This window comes from Geospiza fortis, unplaced genomic scaffold (assembly GCF_000277835.1).
Source record: "Geospiza fortis unplaced genomic scaffold, GeoFor_1.0 scaffold188, whole genome shotgun sequence".
Lineage (NCBI taxonomy): Eukaryota > Metazoa > Chordata > Aves > Passeriformes > Thraupidae > Geospiza > Geospiza fortis.
Window position 1 is genome coordinate 2125214 of NW_005054337.1, and position 13283 is coordinate 2138496.

At 49.6% G+C, this 13283-nt stretch overlaps 2 protein-coding genes across 2 annotated transcripts in view; one reads left to right on the forward strand and one right to left on the reverse strand.

The window, feature by feature from the left end:
• The window catches only part of RTEL1 (regulator of telomere elongation helicase 1), a 44666-nt gene extending 42424 nt beyond the window's left edge, over positions 1-2242 (reverse strand). Inside the window, exons 1-2 of the mRNA XM_031058036.1 lie at positions 2184-2242; positions 1418-1538 (exon numbers count right to left, since the gene is read on the reverse strand). Of these exons, the coding sequence (XP_030913896.1) occupies positions 1418-1519 (102 nt within the window). The 5' untranslated portion in view covers positions 1520-1538; positions 2184-2242. The remainder of the gene's footprint in view (positions 1-1417; positions 1539-2183) is intronic.
• Positions 2243-5907: 3665 nt separating this feature from the next.
• The window catches only part of STMN3 (stathmin 3), a 16087-nt gene continuing 8711 nt past the window's right edge, over positions 5908-13283 (forward strand). The window contains exon 1 of the mRNA XM_005422181.2: positions 5908-6228. Coding sequence (XP_005422238.1) covers positions 6210-6228 — 19 coding nt within the window. The 5' untranslated portion in view covers positions 5908-6209. The remainder of the gene's footprint in view (positions 6229-13283) is intronic.

Here is a 13283-nt window from a genome sequence, read left to right on the forward strand (position 1 = left end):
TCTTGGTGCAGCACTGCATGTCCTCTGCCAAGGAGCAAACACCAGCTGGCAGCCCCACCAGGAACACTCACACATGAGGTCTAATCAACATGTAGGACCCTCTAATTAAATTAATGAGGTTCAATCAAAAATCCAGAGCTAGCCATCACATTTATTTAGCACAGGAATTCAATTCTCTGCTCTTAGAGCCATTGGAGTGTGTCACATTTCAGCATAAAATACATGAAAATATGAGAAGTTATTGAAAAACCAGCCCAGAAAGCAGCTCCCAGTTAACAGAGTGATGGTTTCCCTTAGGATTAAGGTTTTATTCCATGCCAGTTTAGGTGCAGAACTATGTCAGAACTTGGAACACCTTGACCTATGGGATGTTACAATTTTTAAGTGTGTTGCAATACTACAAATTGGAAAAAAGCAGCAGCTGAGCTCAAGTGTATGAGAGGAATTTATATCATGAGCTCACAACACTTTGAGTTCAATGAGAGGAGGCACCAAGCAGGTACTGTGATCCAGAGCTTATGGTGGAAAGCCAAAGTTCCCACAATAAGCTTGTTTGGTCCCTCAGAACAATCTTTTGGTTCCCACAAAGATGTGTCGAGAAAAAAAAGGTATTTACTGTGAAAAAACCCATTTTATTATTTTGACATTCATTCAGTAAAATTCTCCTCTCGCACAGCAAATGGAAAATTATACAAATAGTCCAGATATCAACAAGACAAGACCAAATCCCCCCTATGAGGAAAGGCTGAGACAATTGGGATTGTTCAGCCTGGAGAACAGAAGACTCCAAGGTGATCTAACTGGGGCCTTCCAGTTTCTGAAGGGGGCTACAAGAAACATGGAAAGGGACTTTTTACAAGAACCTGTAGTAACAGGATAAGGAAGAATGGATTCCTACTGAGAGAGAGTAGGTTTATATTGGAGAATAGGAAGAAATTGTTCCCTGTAAGGTGGAGAGGCCCTGACACAGGGTGCCCAGAGAAGCTGTGGCTGGCCCCGCCCCGGAAGTGTTCAGGGCCAGGTTGGACGGGGTTTGGAGCAGCCTGGGATAGTGGAAGGTGTCCCTGCCCATGGCAGGGGCTGGAACAAGGTGAGCTTTAATGTCCCTTCCAACCCAAATCATTCATAATTCTGTAATCAGACCCAGCCAGCCAAGGACAGATTGCAAGAATACAAGCAGCCTTTCTTCCTTTTCCCAATTTAGGCAGGAACAGCCCATCTATATTTCTACTGACTGCCACCTGCCACACACGATTTTCATTACCACAGAGTAAAATAAAACTACAAGTAAAAAGTCAGAGAAGATTTGGAAAGGCAGCATACAAAGTACGTAAAGAAAACTTGAATTGTGACAACCTCTTCTTAGAGAAACCATTTAGCACAGTTAGAAATGACACACAGGTGGACACTCACACACCTTTTGCAGGCATTCCAGCACCTTGGCCATGTAGGCTTCCTGGCACGGGTAGGGCTGGAAGGGGAAATCCACTGTGATCCCATTCAGAGTGATCCTGGGCATGGCTCCTTCCCTGAGGTGCCTGCAAGGAAGGGCAGACTGTGCTGACCCTGCTGTGGTGGTGATATCGTGCCAAGACAGGGCTGAAAGAGACCTGGAAGTTCACCTCATTCAACCCCTGCCATGGGCAGGGACAGCTTCCACTAGCCCAGGCTGCCCCAAGCCCTGTCCAACCTGGCCTTGGACACTTCCAGGGATCCAGGGGCAGCCACAGCTTCTCTGAGCACCCTGTGCCAGAGATGTCACCATCCTCAGAGGGAAGAATTTCTTCCCAATATCGCACCCAGTCAGGCTGCAGTGTTCCCCTTTGTCCTGCCAGCCAGGCGCGTGTAAACAGCCTCCCTCCACCATGTCCCCGTGTCTCTGCACCCCCGTGTCTCTGCATTCCCGGCGGTCCCGGATCCCTGTGGTTCGGGGCTCCCATGTCCCCATACTGCTGTGTTCCCGTGTCCCCGTATTGCTCTGACACTGTGTCCCTGTGTCCCCGCGCTCCCGGCCGTTCCAGATCCCTGTGCTCCAGGGCTCCCATGTCTCCCTGTCCCCGTATTGCTCCGTCCCCGTATCCCCTCAGCCCCGCGGTCCCAGATCCCTGCGCTCCGGGGTTCCCGTACCCCCGTGTCCCCACACCGCCGTGTCCCCGCACCCCCGTGTCCCGGCGCTCCCCCACCTCCCGCTGCTCCGTTCGGAATCCCCGCGCCGCTGTCACGTGTCACACACACACGTTTCACGCGTCACTTCCTGCGCGCTCTCTCGCGAGAGCGGCGGCGTTGCCCCGGTAATGGTGGCCCGTGAGGGGCCCTCGGCAGGAGCGGCGCAAGCCCGGTGGGGGTTGAGCGCTGCCAGCTGTGAAGGAAGCTGGTTCCGCTCCCCAGACAGGCCCTGTGGTTCAGCCGGACGGTTCTGCAGCCGCTTCCCCCGGGACGGAGGCCGAGCTTGGGCCCCGGAGAGGCGGAATGTGGCTGTTCGCTCGCCAAAAGCTGCATTTCCAAGACCTCCGAGCCCTGTAGGGGTCTCCCGCGGCAGGGCCCCCCGAGAGTGGCGTTTGTCCCCGTTTGAAGGGCTCAGGACGTGCGACAAGCGCTGCCCTTGGGCAGAGTTCGTGTCCCGGGCCCCACTGTGCTTTTTGCCGGGCTCTGCTCCCCTTGGGCGGTGCTGCTCGCTGGAGAGGGCAGAACGCGGCGGGGTTCTTTGTGAAACCCTCGGCGTTTGAGGTGGGAGGGTTCTGTGGCTTTATGCTGAGCTCCTGCGATAGGAACGGTAATGAATTCTGACGGGTCTCTTTTGTTAGGGGTGAATGTGCCGCGCCTTTGTTCCCGGCTTTTCTGCAGCGCGGTGCTCCCACCCTTCAGTCCCGTGCCAGTGCATCCAGGCGCATCCAGGAGCGGCTTTGGCATTCCAGGTGCTTAGGCCGTGTGACTCTTGAACTGCTCTGGATTCATGGATTACCCACTTTTGTAAGAATCTGGTTTCAATAAATGCATAGGCATGGCTTACTTGTGTCCCCAAATTTTGTAAAATTGTGTTTCATGCAGCTAGACGAGAGAGAAGGCAGGAAGAAAATACTTTGTACTCATCTCTGTGGTTTATTGCTGTGTCTCATGCTGTCACTGCATAGATGTAGAACAGGATGTGGATTCTTTTATTGTAGCTTTAAAATACTTTACTCCTGGCCAGCTGCACAGCTTGTTCGTGTGCAAAACAGTTCTGATGTTAAAAGGAGCAAACCTTAAACTATGTAAGTTAAGCATTGTGTGGTCTGTTCTGTTCCCAAACTCGTACCTCCTGTGTCATGGTGTCGGGTCAGGGGAGCTCATGGGTGTTGCTGTTTTGGTGGTCAGCCTTTAAATTCCTTGAGCTGAACTTGCTTGGATCATAAACTGTCTTTAATTGCAGGGAATGAGCTGGAGAACACTAAGTTATTGCCATGGAACTTTGTGTTCTCCACACAAAATTTAATGTCTGGTTTTGCTCATGTTTCTGACTGTGAACTCTTTACTGTGATACCAGTCATGCATGATGAAGCTGCAAAAGAAATTACTTTGTGAAATGAGAGTGGGGGATAACTTTAGAGAACTAAAAATAAATTTCGAGCTCCTCATAAATACATGGAATACTCTGTTGTTGTTATTTCCTGTAAATACATCTTTCCCACACGGAAGAACAATACCAATAGTGTACCAAAGGAGATTATTTTGCCTTATTTCAGTGCTGCTGATAGAAGCAGTGTCACCTGCAGGGAGAGGGGAGCTGGGAGGTGCCCAGCCCGAGGCAGGAGCGGGCTGTGAGTCAGCAGGTGCCCAGCAGCAGCCATGAGTCAGCACCCGCAGCTCCTGGAGCTGCTCCTCTGCACCAGTGACCTCACCTGACCAGGGCTGCAGGCTGCCTCCTCTGAAAACACAACAGAGGAAATGTGCTGTAAGCTTAGAGAGAAAAATGCGTTCCTTGTTGTGGAGGTTTAGTGAAGCTGCAGTATCTGTTGGGATCAAGACTTGATAAATAAAGGTGTTGGTCTCACACTGGGTTGTCATCTTGTGTTTGTCTGCCCAGGATGGATCCTGAGTTCTTAAAAAGCCACAGTTTGGAGAGGGAGGATTTCAAAACTGAGCAACACAGAGAGTTGTGTGATAGCCCAGCCTCTTCCTGCCAGCCCAGCCAGGAGGAACCAGCCCATCTCCACTTCTCACTCATTCCTGGGTTTTAAGATCTTGGATAAAGTATTTTTCATTTTCAAGGAAAAGGAAGACCATGTGCAAAATAAAAACCTTGTGAAAGATGGTCCTTAACCTCTCTGGGGAAGAGGCTGAACCACACCAGCCAGGGGAACATTGTGCTGTGCAGAAGTGCAAAGTGAATAATGGCCATGTTTGTTCAGAGGCTGCCCAGGCAGGATCTCTCTTTCCAGATGAGGTCCAGGGGAACAGGAACCTTCAGGAATGGGACAAAAGAGCCACAAGGGCCATCTGTGAAACTCCTGGGGTTGGCATGAAGGTTATTTACCCCTTTTCAGATAGAGGAGGATTGAGTTGCCATTTGTTGTCTTTCTGAGTCTTTTGTTTTCCCCCCAAATTATTGATTTCTTTCAATCCTGATAGTCCAGAGCCTTTCAGTCCATTTACTGCTGGGAAATAACAACACATCTTTCCACCTTGACCCTCCAAATCATTTGCTCCCTGTTTCTCACACAGTGTATTCCAGTGGGACACATGGCCCTGGCACCTTTAAATCATTCCACACCCTTTCCAAGGAATAAAATGTGTGCTGGATTGATGCCAAAAGATCCAGAATGTTGTGAGAGGTAGCCAGACCCTCTTGGGACTGCTGGGAATATCAAAGGCAGAGTTCATCCTGAGCAGAAGGGGGAAATCACTCCAGCAGTCAGGTGCCTGGCTTGGCTGCCTTCCTCTGATCATGGCAAAGGTGGTTTTGAAACACACACAAGATAACCTGTCAAATCCTGGAGATTCAATCCAAGGAGAAAGTAGAGAGAGTTGAAACTACAAAACAAGGCTTGGACAGAACAGGGAGCAGTTAAAGGTCATTAAAAAATCTTGCAAACAAATTTTGAAAATGTGTGGATAGTGTTCATTTTAGTCTGAGTTAGACATTTTCTCAATTTGTCTTCTATGACAATGTTACGACACTGGGAGATTGGGGAAAATTAGGAAAGTAGAAAATCTTTAGTCTTTCTAACTGAATTTACTGTGGCTTCTACCCCTGAGCAAGCCAGAGCACTGGCAGGTATTCCAACAACCTGTGGTTCTCTGCTGCAGCTGGAATTGTTTGGGAGTGTCTGCATTGCAGCGTGCCAGGAGATGTGTGGGTTTGGGAGGATTCCTTGCTCCCAAGTGTGTGTGGTGCTCTAAAAGCACGGAAGCATTGGCCCCTGGCAATAGCCAAAAATGGAAATGATAGAAATTACAGAAAACAGACAGAAAATTATATGAAAAGAGGTCCTGATGCCTAGGGTGGGGGAGAAACCAAGAGAATTCTCACTGAAATCGAAAGGCTCCTTTCTGCTCTTTCTTCTCTACTTTTACAGCAGTTTCCACCTCAAACTGCAGCTCCTTTAGTGCCTCAGTGCTGGTGCAAAAAAAAAAAAAAAAGAACTAATCCCATGCCTAAAAACCCGCTGGGATCCCTCCTCCCTTTGCTGTTTGCCTAAAGCTGCTGCAAGGTGTGGGGTTTGGGTTTCACACCTCAGCCCAGTCAAGCCAGACCCCCGACCTGGCCCTGCAGGTGAGGCTGCCTTGGAATGGCTGGTTTAAAAAAAAAAAAAATCAATTCTTTTGCTTAATTCTGCTTTCAGCAAGGGAAAAAGCAGTTTAGCCCATCTCGAGCAGACAAGAAAGGGAGGAAGAGGAGGAAAAAATCCTCTTTTGCCAGCGCCCGGCTGGGTGTGTCTCGCCCCCCCGCCGTGGGGCTGTGTTCCTGGCAGGCAGGCTCGCCTGGGAGGGATCTGCCGTCAAAGCCGCCCAGGAAAGGAGGCCTGACACGCTCATTAATATTCTGAACTAGTGACCCTTCTTTTTCTTTCCACCCCTCGCCTTTCTCTGGGCGCTCCAGCCTCTCCCCGCCGCGGATGGCTGCAGCCCCCTCCAGCTGAGTCAGTCCTGCCTCCCCGCAGCATTGCAGCACCTCCGCAGCTCCTGCGCTCCCTCCCGCTCCTGCAGCACCGCTCCGCTCCCGCCGCAGCATGGCCAGCACCGTCTCAGGTAGGACAGGCGGCTTCTTGGGGGCTTGACATCAATGCACTTCTAAAATCATCTAGTTTATATGGTTTTTTATCATTATTCTGAAGGTTTGGATTGGGGTTTTTTTGGTTGTTTTTTTTTTTTTTTTTTCCCCCGTGGGTTTCGGGGGAGTTCTGTGCTGAGGAGGCAGCTGGTATGGCAGCATTGTTCCCCTTCCTCCCCCATACACCCACCCCTCTGATGCAAGATAGCAGGTGGGCTTTTTATTTTAATATGAATACACGTGTGATAAACTTGCCAATTTAAAGTATTGCTGCCATTTCATTGTGCCGTTAGAAGATGCTGCTACGTGCCAATTAAATATTATTTTTGTAACATCGTAGAGCTTTTTTTTTCTTTTTCCCTAAGAAAAAAATTGCACACGGTGCAGCTGGATGTAAGGAACTCAGAAATTACATTTTGTTTTGCCTAATTGAGTAATGCCCTAAAAAATCCCCCAAAGCCAATTAGAATAACCTGGATGGGTTTTTGTGTATTCTCCGGGCTTCTCAGCCCCAGATTTCTTGCACAGCTCACATTTCTTGGTTCGAAGATGCTACAGGGGAGCGGTCCTCTGATGGCGTTGGGTGAAATGAGATGCTGCAAGGGAAGCCCTTCCTCCCTCCTGCAGCAGTGCCGGCAATCACAGCGCGGCTGCCCGGGAGCCTGCTCGGGTCTGCCTTCAGGATGGCAGCCCGAGGATGCTGTGCTGCTTTGGTCCAGCTTCCTACAGACCCATCTTGCCCCCTTTGACTGGGAAGGAGAAATTCAAGTGGCTGAAACTGGGAGTGTGGGTGAAGGAGAAGCTTGAAATGGTACCATGAACAGTGGGTGGGTTTAGAGGGTCTTTTTCTTTTAGAAAACCGATTTTTTTTTTCCTTGGACTGACTCTGAATTCTGCAGCCTACAAAGAGGGGCTTGGGAGGGGGAAGCGAGATGCTGGAGGGCTGAGCAGGAGTGACAGACAAAAAGGAAGAGCAGGCAGTGCTTTGTGGCCCCCAGGCAGGGAACCAGCCCACAGGAAACCAGGCAACACTTCTTGCTTCTTTCCCTGCCCTTTGCCGAGGTTTCCTGCCATGCATTTCCTATTCCTTGCTCCTTTTAAAAGATCAGTAGATGCAGGGGAAAGAAAGACAGAGAGATGGAGGGGTGTGTATGTGGGGGGAGTATAAGGGCACAGCTGCTCCTGAGTGGGCTTTGCATGCAATTAAAGACATAAAACAGCCTTGTAAAAACGTGTTTATGATAGAAAACCTCCAGCTATTGTATATATTGCTGCGAGTATCCCTGTCTCAATGAACGTCTGCAGCAGTGCACTCCTGGGAGGTGCCACCCATCTCCTGCCTTCCCTGCCGAGCAGGATTGGACCTGGTTTGCACAGTGGGGGTGGGAGGCAAGGCTCAGGCTTACCAGCCCTCTAAACCAAGGTTGCATCGAACTTGAGATGGACGAGGTGGTGGATGAAACACACGTAGGCAGAACATGCGATTTCCAGTTGGTGCATTCTCACCCTCCCAGCCCACTGCATGCCCACAGCACATCTCCTTCTCCCAGAGATGCAGTTTTACTGTCAAAGAGACTTAACATCATGAAGGAGCGTGAAATGGGGCTTCCTTGTGACTCAGAACAAGCAGAGGAGCAATTTCAAGGAGTAGGAAGTCATGGAAAGCAGTGCTGTGGCAGGAGGGAAGAGAATAGGGCGCTGTGTGCCAAGGGAGGGTCGGGGCTGAGCCTCGCCCAGCTGCCTTTGCAGGAGCAGCTCCCCATCTCCCCATCGCCCGCAGCTCGCACAGCAGCAATGGAGAGCAGCCTGGAAAAGCAGGAGAAAAAGAATTACGAATCCTTCAATTAACGAATGAGTCTTGTTTGCTTTCTTCATTATTTCCTTTATTCTCAGCAAAAGCCGATCCGTGCCGAGGGCAGGGCAGCTGCAGTCTGCGGCTGCTGCCTGGGGGCTCATCCCCCTCGGGAAGATCCGCTCGGTTTGTTTCAACAAACAACCAAATCCTCGGGATCAAAAGAAGCAGGGCTCGCTCCTGCCCTCTCTCTTTCCCCCCTGTGCCCTCGGGCGGTTTTTCGCGGCCCCGGGGGCTGTTTTTGGTGCGGGATGGGCGGCACATGCTCAGTGCCGGCGGGGCTGCGGGGCCGGCCCCGCTCCGGGCCGCCCCGGCAGGGCAGAGCCCCCGCGCCTCCTCCCGCAGCATCCGCACAAAGCTTTGTGCTGCTGTGCACCCCGGACCGGCCTGCCCGGGCTCCCCAGGGCTACGGAACTCCCCGCACAGTTGGGGTGAATAAAGAGACGCGAGATTCTGAAATGATGCAGAAGGTGACATCCCCACCGGCTGTCTCCGACATTGGCGTGTCAGGGGAGGGTGGAGCCAAGAGGAAACACCAGGCTGGCGTTCCTGGCCTCATGACTGGGCATGGGAAATGGGCCTTGGCAGAGCACAAGGTTTTCCCATCCTGCACTGAAATGTGAAAGCTGAGGGACTTCATGGAGCTCTGGGTCATCCCCTGATCCCTTCTCTGGGTGGTGTTGAAGGACACCATATGGTGCTGCCCTGTCCTGGCATTTCTACTGCCCACGCTGGAGAGTCAGAGTCCTTTCTATCAAGCTTTCCATCTCTCTGTGATCTCAAGAAATAACTATTGTCTTTTTTCTTTGGCTGTTGAAGAAGGCTGTGTGGCCTTAAAAATTATGGTTCTTTTATTGGGAATTCAGTTTCACATGCCAAAAGAGCCTATTATTGTAGGATTTTTTTCCCCCTACCATTGCACCCAAAAAAGCGATCTAAATAGTTAACAAATACTTGTTCTTTCTAAAATATAAATAATATCTTGTTTAATGGCAACATGTAGACTCAGGGAAGATGCTTCAGATATCTCAAAGGAGCCATTTCTTGTAATCTGTCATTGTTGGTTCAGATCTGGTGAAGGCGCTGTTTTGTCAGATGAACACATTTTCCTTCTTTTGAGTAAAAGCTGAGATTTAGTGGTCTGATGTGGCAACCAGAAGGCTGCAGATAAGGCCGTTGTGACAGCAGTGTGGGCAGCAGAGGGGTGAACGAGGCCAATGATTCTTCATGACAATCCTTGGGGGGACCTGAAACTCACTCAAACTTCTATACCCCTAAATTAACTGGAAAAACATGCCTGGCTAATCCCTCCAGCTGTCCTACTGACATGGGCTTTACTCCTCCAGATGTGCGTTATGTTTCAAAAATTAAAGTCTCCCCTCCAGAGGGGAGTTAAACCAATGGGCTGTGATTTAGAAAATACAAAAGAGCCAGAGAGCAACCAAAGACCATGTGCATGTGCTGTGGCACTTCAGCACCTCCCAAATGGTGAAGAGCTGCTCAGCATATTTCCAAATAGTCCTTTTATTTTTAAGGTACCTCTACATGATTACTGCCCTACTAGAGAATCTTATCCCCTCTGAATTTGTTCATACAAATAATACCACTATATAATGGGGAAATACAATAATCCTCAGTTAATGGGAAGGAAACCAAGATCCAAAGAGACCAAATGACTGTCTGTGGTCACAGAGCACATCACACACCTGACACATCATGGCACTGGGCTCTGCCTTTGACTGTCTCATGAGCTGCTGCCTCATCAGCTCCCCAGCTCTTTCACAGCTCTTTGTCTCACCCAAACCTCACCATCCAAACCCGTGTTTGCCTCAAATCCACAAACACTCTGGGTTAGCTGCTTCCATTGGGTTCCTTCCTCTGCTTTATAAAGCAACCCAGGCCATGCTTCTCTCCTTCCAACGGTAACCCCAGCCAGGGCTCTGCTCCACAGCTTGGACCCTTCTCTGTGGCTGAGCCCATGCAAGAGGAGATTTCCCTGGATATTTTCCTGGGAGCAGCCTGCATGTTCCAGTGCTACAGCTCCAGTGATTTGCTGATGCACTGGCTGTGCACAGCCTGGGTTGTTGTGACATTCAGGAGCTGCCAATAAAACCTGGGGGGAAGGAGGTGGGTGATTGGAAACCATTCCTGGGCAGTAGTTTAGCAGATGTCTGACAGAAGGCAGAGTAAACCTCACATCTGCCTGTTCTCATGGATGGTTCCACATGAGCCCATGGTAACTCCTGGGCCTGGATCTCGTGGTGTCCCTGTACCATCAGTGTGGGCTACAACTACTGAGCTGGCAAAAAAAACTCCAAACCCCTCAAAAAACACAAACAACAAACCAAATAAAAAACCCATTAGTGTTTTCTGGCTCTGTAAGATCTGCTGCTGACTTGTTTGTGGAAGCTGGGGAGCAGGAAGGTGGAAGTGCATTAGACTGAAGGTCTGGGCAGTATTTTTATGAAAGCATTCATAGCAGGGGAGAATATCTGGAGCCTGCTGTTCCCTCAAGGCTTGTTGAGGACTCTAGTTGCTTTTGTTGGTTGTGTGGCATTGCAGTCTCTGGAGGTCTGGAGTGCTGGAGGTCTCAGTTCTGTCTCTCTGTCTTCTGCACCTTCTGTTTAAGCTTTGACTACATTTATAATTGGCCTCTTCTTATTTTTGCATGAGATAATATTCATTATGGAAGCAATTCTTACTTCTCCAAAGTTATCTTCACAAACCAAATTATTTTCTTGTAATAACCTTCCTCTGACCCTGCTATCAGACAGAGCATATCCACTCTCATCCATTTAAGTTTCCCATAAATTAACCTTGCTCTTCCTCTGCTTCACTGTGACTGATGCCATGTCAGTGTTGTGCTGAAATGGCTTCCCCCTATTTTGATGGATGCCATTAAATACCACCCCAAAACCTGGCAGCAGTGTAGCTTTTTGTATTTAGGAAATAGAGAACAATTTTTTAAATGAATAGTAAGGTTTCAAGGCCCACCATCCAGGCACATCATGAGCAGGAAAATGAATCCCATTGCTCCTGCACCACGCCATTCCCAGCTGTTCCTCCGTCTCTGGCACCAGCAGCACTTGGGGAGCAGCTGGATAATGTCTCCAGGGCTTGGCTTGGAGATAAACACTTTACATGGATCGATGGTGTGCACAGCAGAGGGGATGTGGAAATGCAGGGTGTTCCCTGCAGCACTAGAGGGAGCACAGGAAAGGAGTCGCTGGAGAGAGCTGGGAGCACCCTGAGCCTCCTGGTGCCTTGGTGAAGAATCTGGACACCTGGTGAAAAAATTTAATAATGATTGATTGGCTCGTGGGGTGTGGGGTGGAATACAACTAAACCAGAATCAGCTTGTGCTGATTGCAGGGCATAAATGTTCATAAGGGTTGAGGAACTGACTGCACCTTTATGGATTGTAGCTTAATCACTGCTCAAATTCCTCTAAAGCCAACAAAATGTGAGTTCACTACACTTTAGCGGATGAGACACTGACATATTTTCTCTAACCTCTACAGTTTATTCACTTTTTGGGTTACACAACTGAGTTATTTGCAATGTTTCACCCCAATTCTGATATGACAGCAGTGAAATGTCATGACACAGTGATGAAGATCATACCAGAGTGAATGAATTTGCTGCTGAGACAAATGAATGAGAATGGATTCTGCTGCTGAATTTGTCCTTCTATTGCAGTGTTTGCCTTAAAAGAGAAGTGAAATGTCAGTAAGTCACACCTCAGTGAGCAGCCTGTCCTAATCCTCTGCCCACCAGCAAGGCAGAGCTCTTGCTGCACCTCTGAGACTGAAGCAATGCTTTGGTATCAAGTCCCTGAGAACCTGAGGCAGATTAATTTATACAGAAATGAAATATTTGCTCAGTGCAAGCTGAATTTATTTTTACTAAGTTAACAGAAGTAAAAATGCTAATAGATGCTCAAGGAAAAAGTTCAGCATTCCCTGTCTAATTGTTCTTAAAATATGTTCATTTGTGCACTAGACCCATCCTTTCTGGGCAGGAACTCCTTGGCCATGTCATATTCTGGCCAGCCACATGTGTTTTCCTGGTTCAAGGGTTTTGTCCACTGGCATAAATATGTCCTCAAAACCTTAAATCTATTACAAATGGGAGTGTAGATACTTCTGAAGCAAATTCTAGTGCTGAGGTTGGCTGGTTTCACCCCTGAGATTTAAGCAGCTGTGATTGAGCCCAAGTCTTGCTTCAGGAGATCTCAGGTTTGATCTTCACTTCACAAGTTCCTAAATAGCAACCCAGAGGTTATGGATATTTATTTTAATTACTGAATCCGAGGGTGTATCTCTCCTCAGAGGATGCCTTTTCTTGTCTTAGCCTGATAAAACAATTATTTGTCACAGGATGTGTCAGGAGCACAGGGCCACCACTGTGATGCTCCTGTGTCCCACAGGTTTGGGGGACACTGCTGGCCCTGGGGCACAGGTGTGGGTCTTTCAGAGATCCATGCAGCTCTCAGGGTGTGGAGCAGGGGCTCCTCAGGACATGAATGTCATTGAGGACTGTGTTCTCTGTGATCAGAGAAGGGAACGGAGCTGGGGAAGGGTCTGGAGCGCCAGGAGAGGCTGAGGGAGCTGGGAAAGGGGCTCAGCCTGGAGAAGAGGAGGCTCAGGGGGGACCTTGTCACTCTGCACAACACCCTGACAGGAGGGCACAGCCAGCTGGGGCTCAGCCTCCTGTCCCAACTGACAAGTGACAGGACAAGAGGACATGGCTCAAGTTGTGCCAGGGGAGGTTTAGATTGGACATTAGGAAAATGTTTTCACCAAAACGGCTGTCAAGCCCTGGCACAGGCTGCCCAGGGACCAGGTGGGATCACCATCCCTGGATGGATTTAAAAGCCATGCAGATGGACACCTGGGGACACGGTTTAGTGGCGGGCTTGGCTGTGCTGGGGTAACATTGGACCTGATGATCTTGGGGAGCTTTTCCAATCCCAACAAACCCGTGATGATTCTGTGTTCCTACAATCCTATAATTTCTTCAGGAGTCCATCCTTCCCCCTCTTCATGCCCGGCCCCGCGGAGGTGCTGAAGGGACAGCTCTGGGGTGGGTCCGGGCCCGCTGCTGCGGGGACAGCGCCGGGCAGGGTCCGGTGCCGCTGCTGCGGGGACAGCTCCGGCCGGGGTCCGGGCTCCGGTGCCG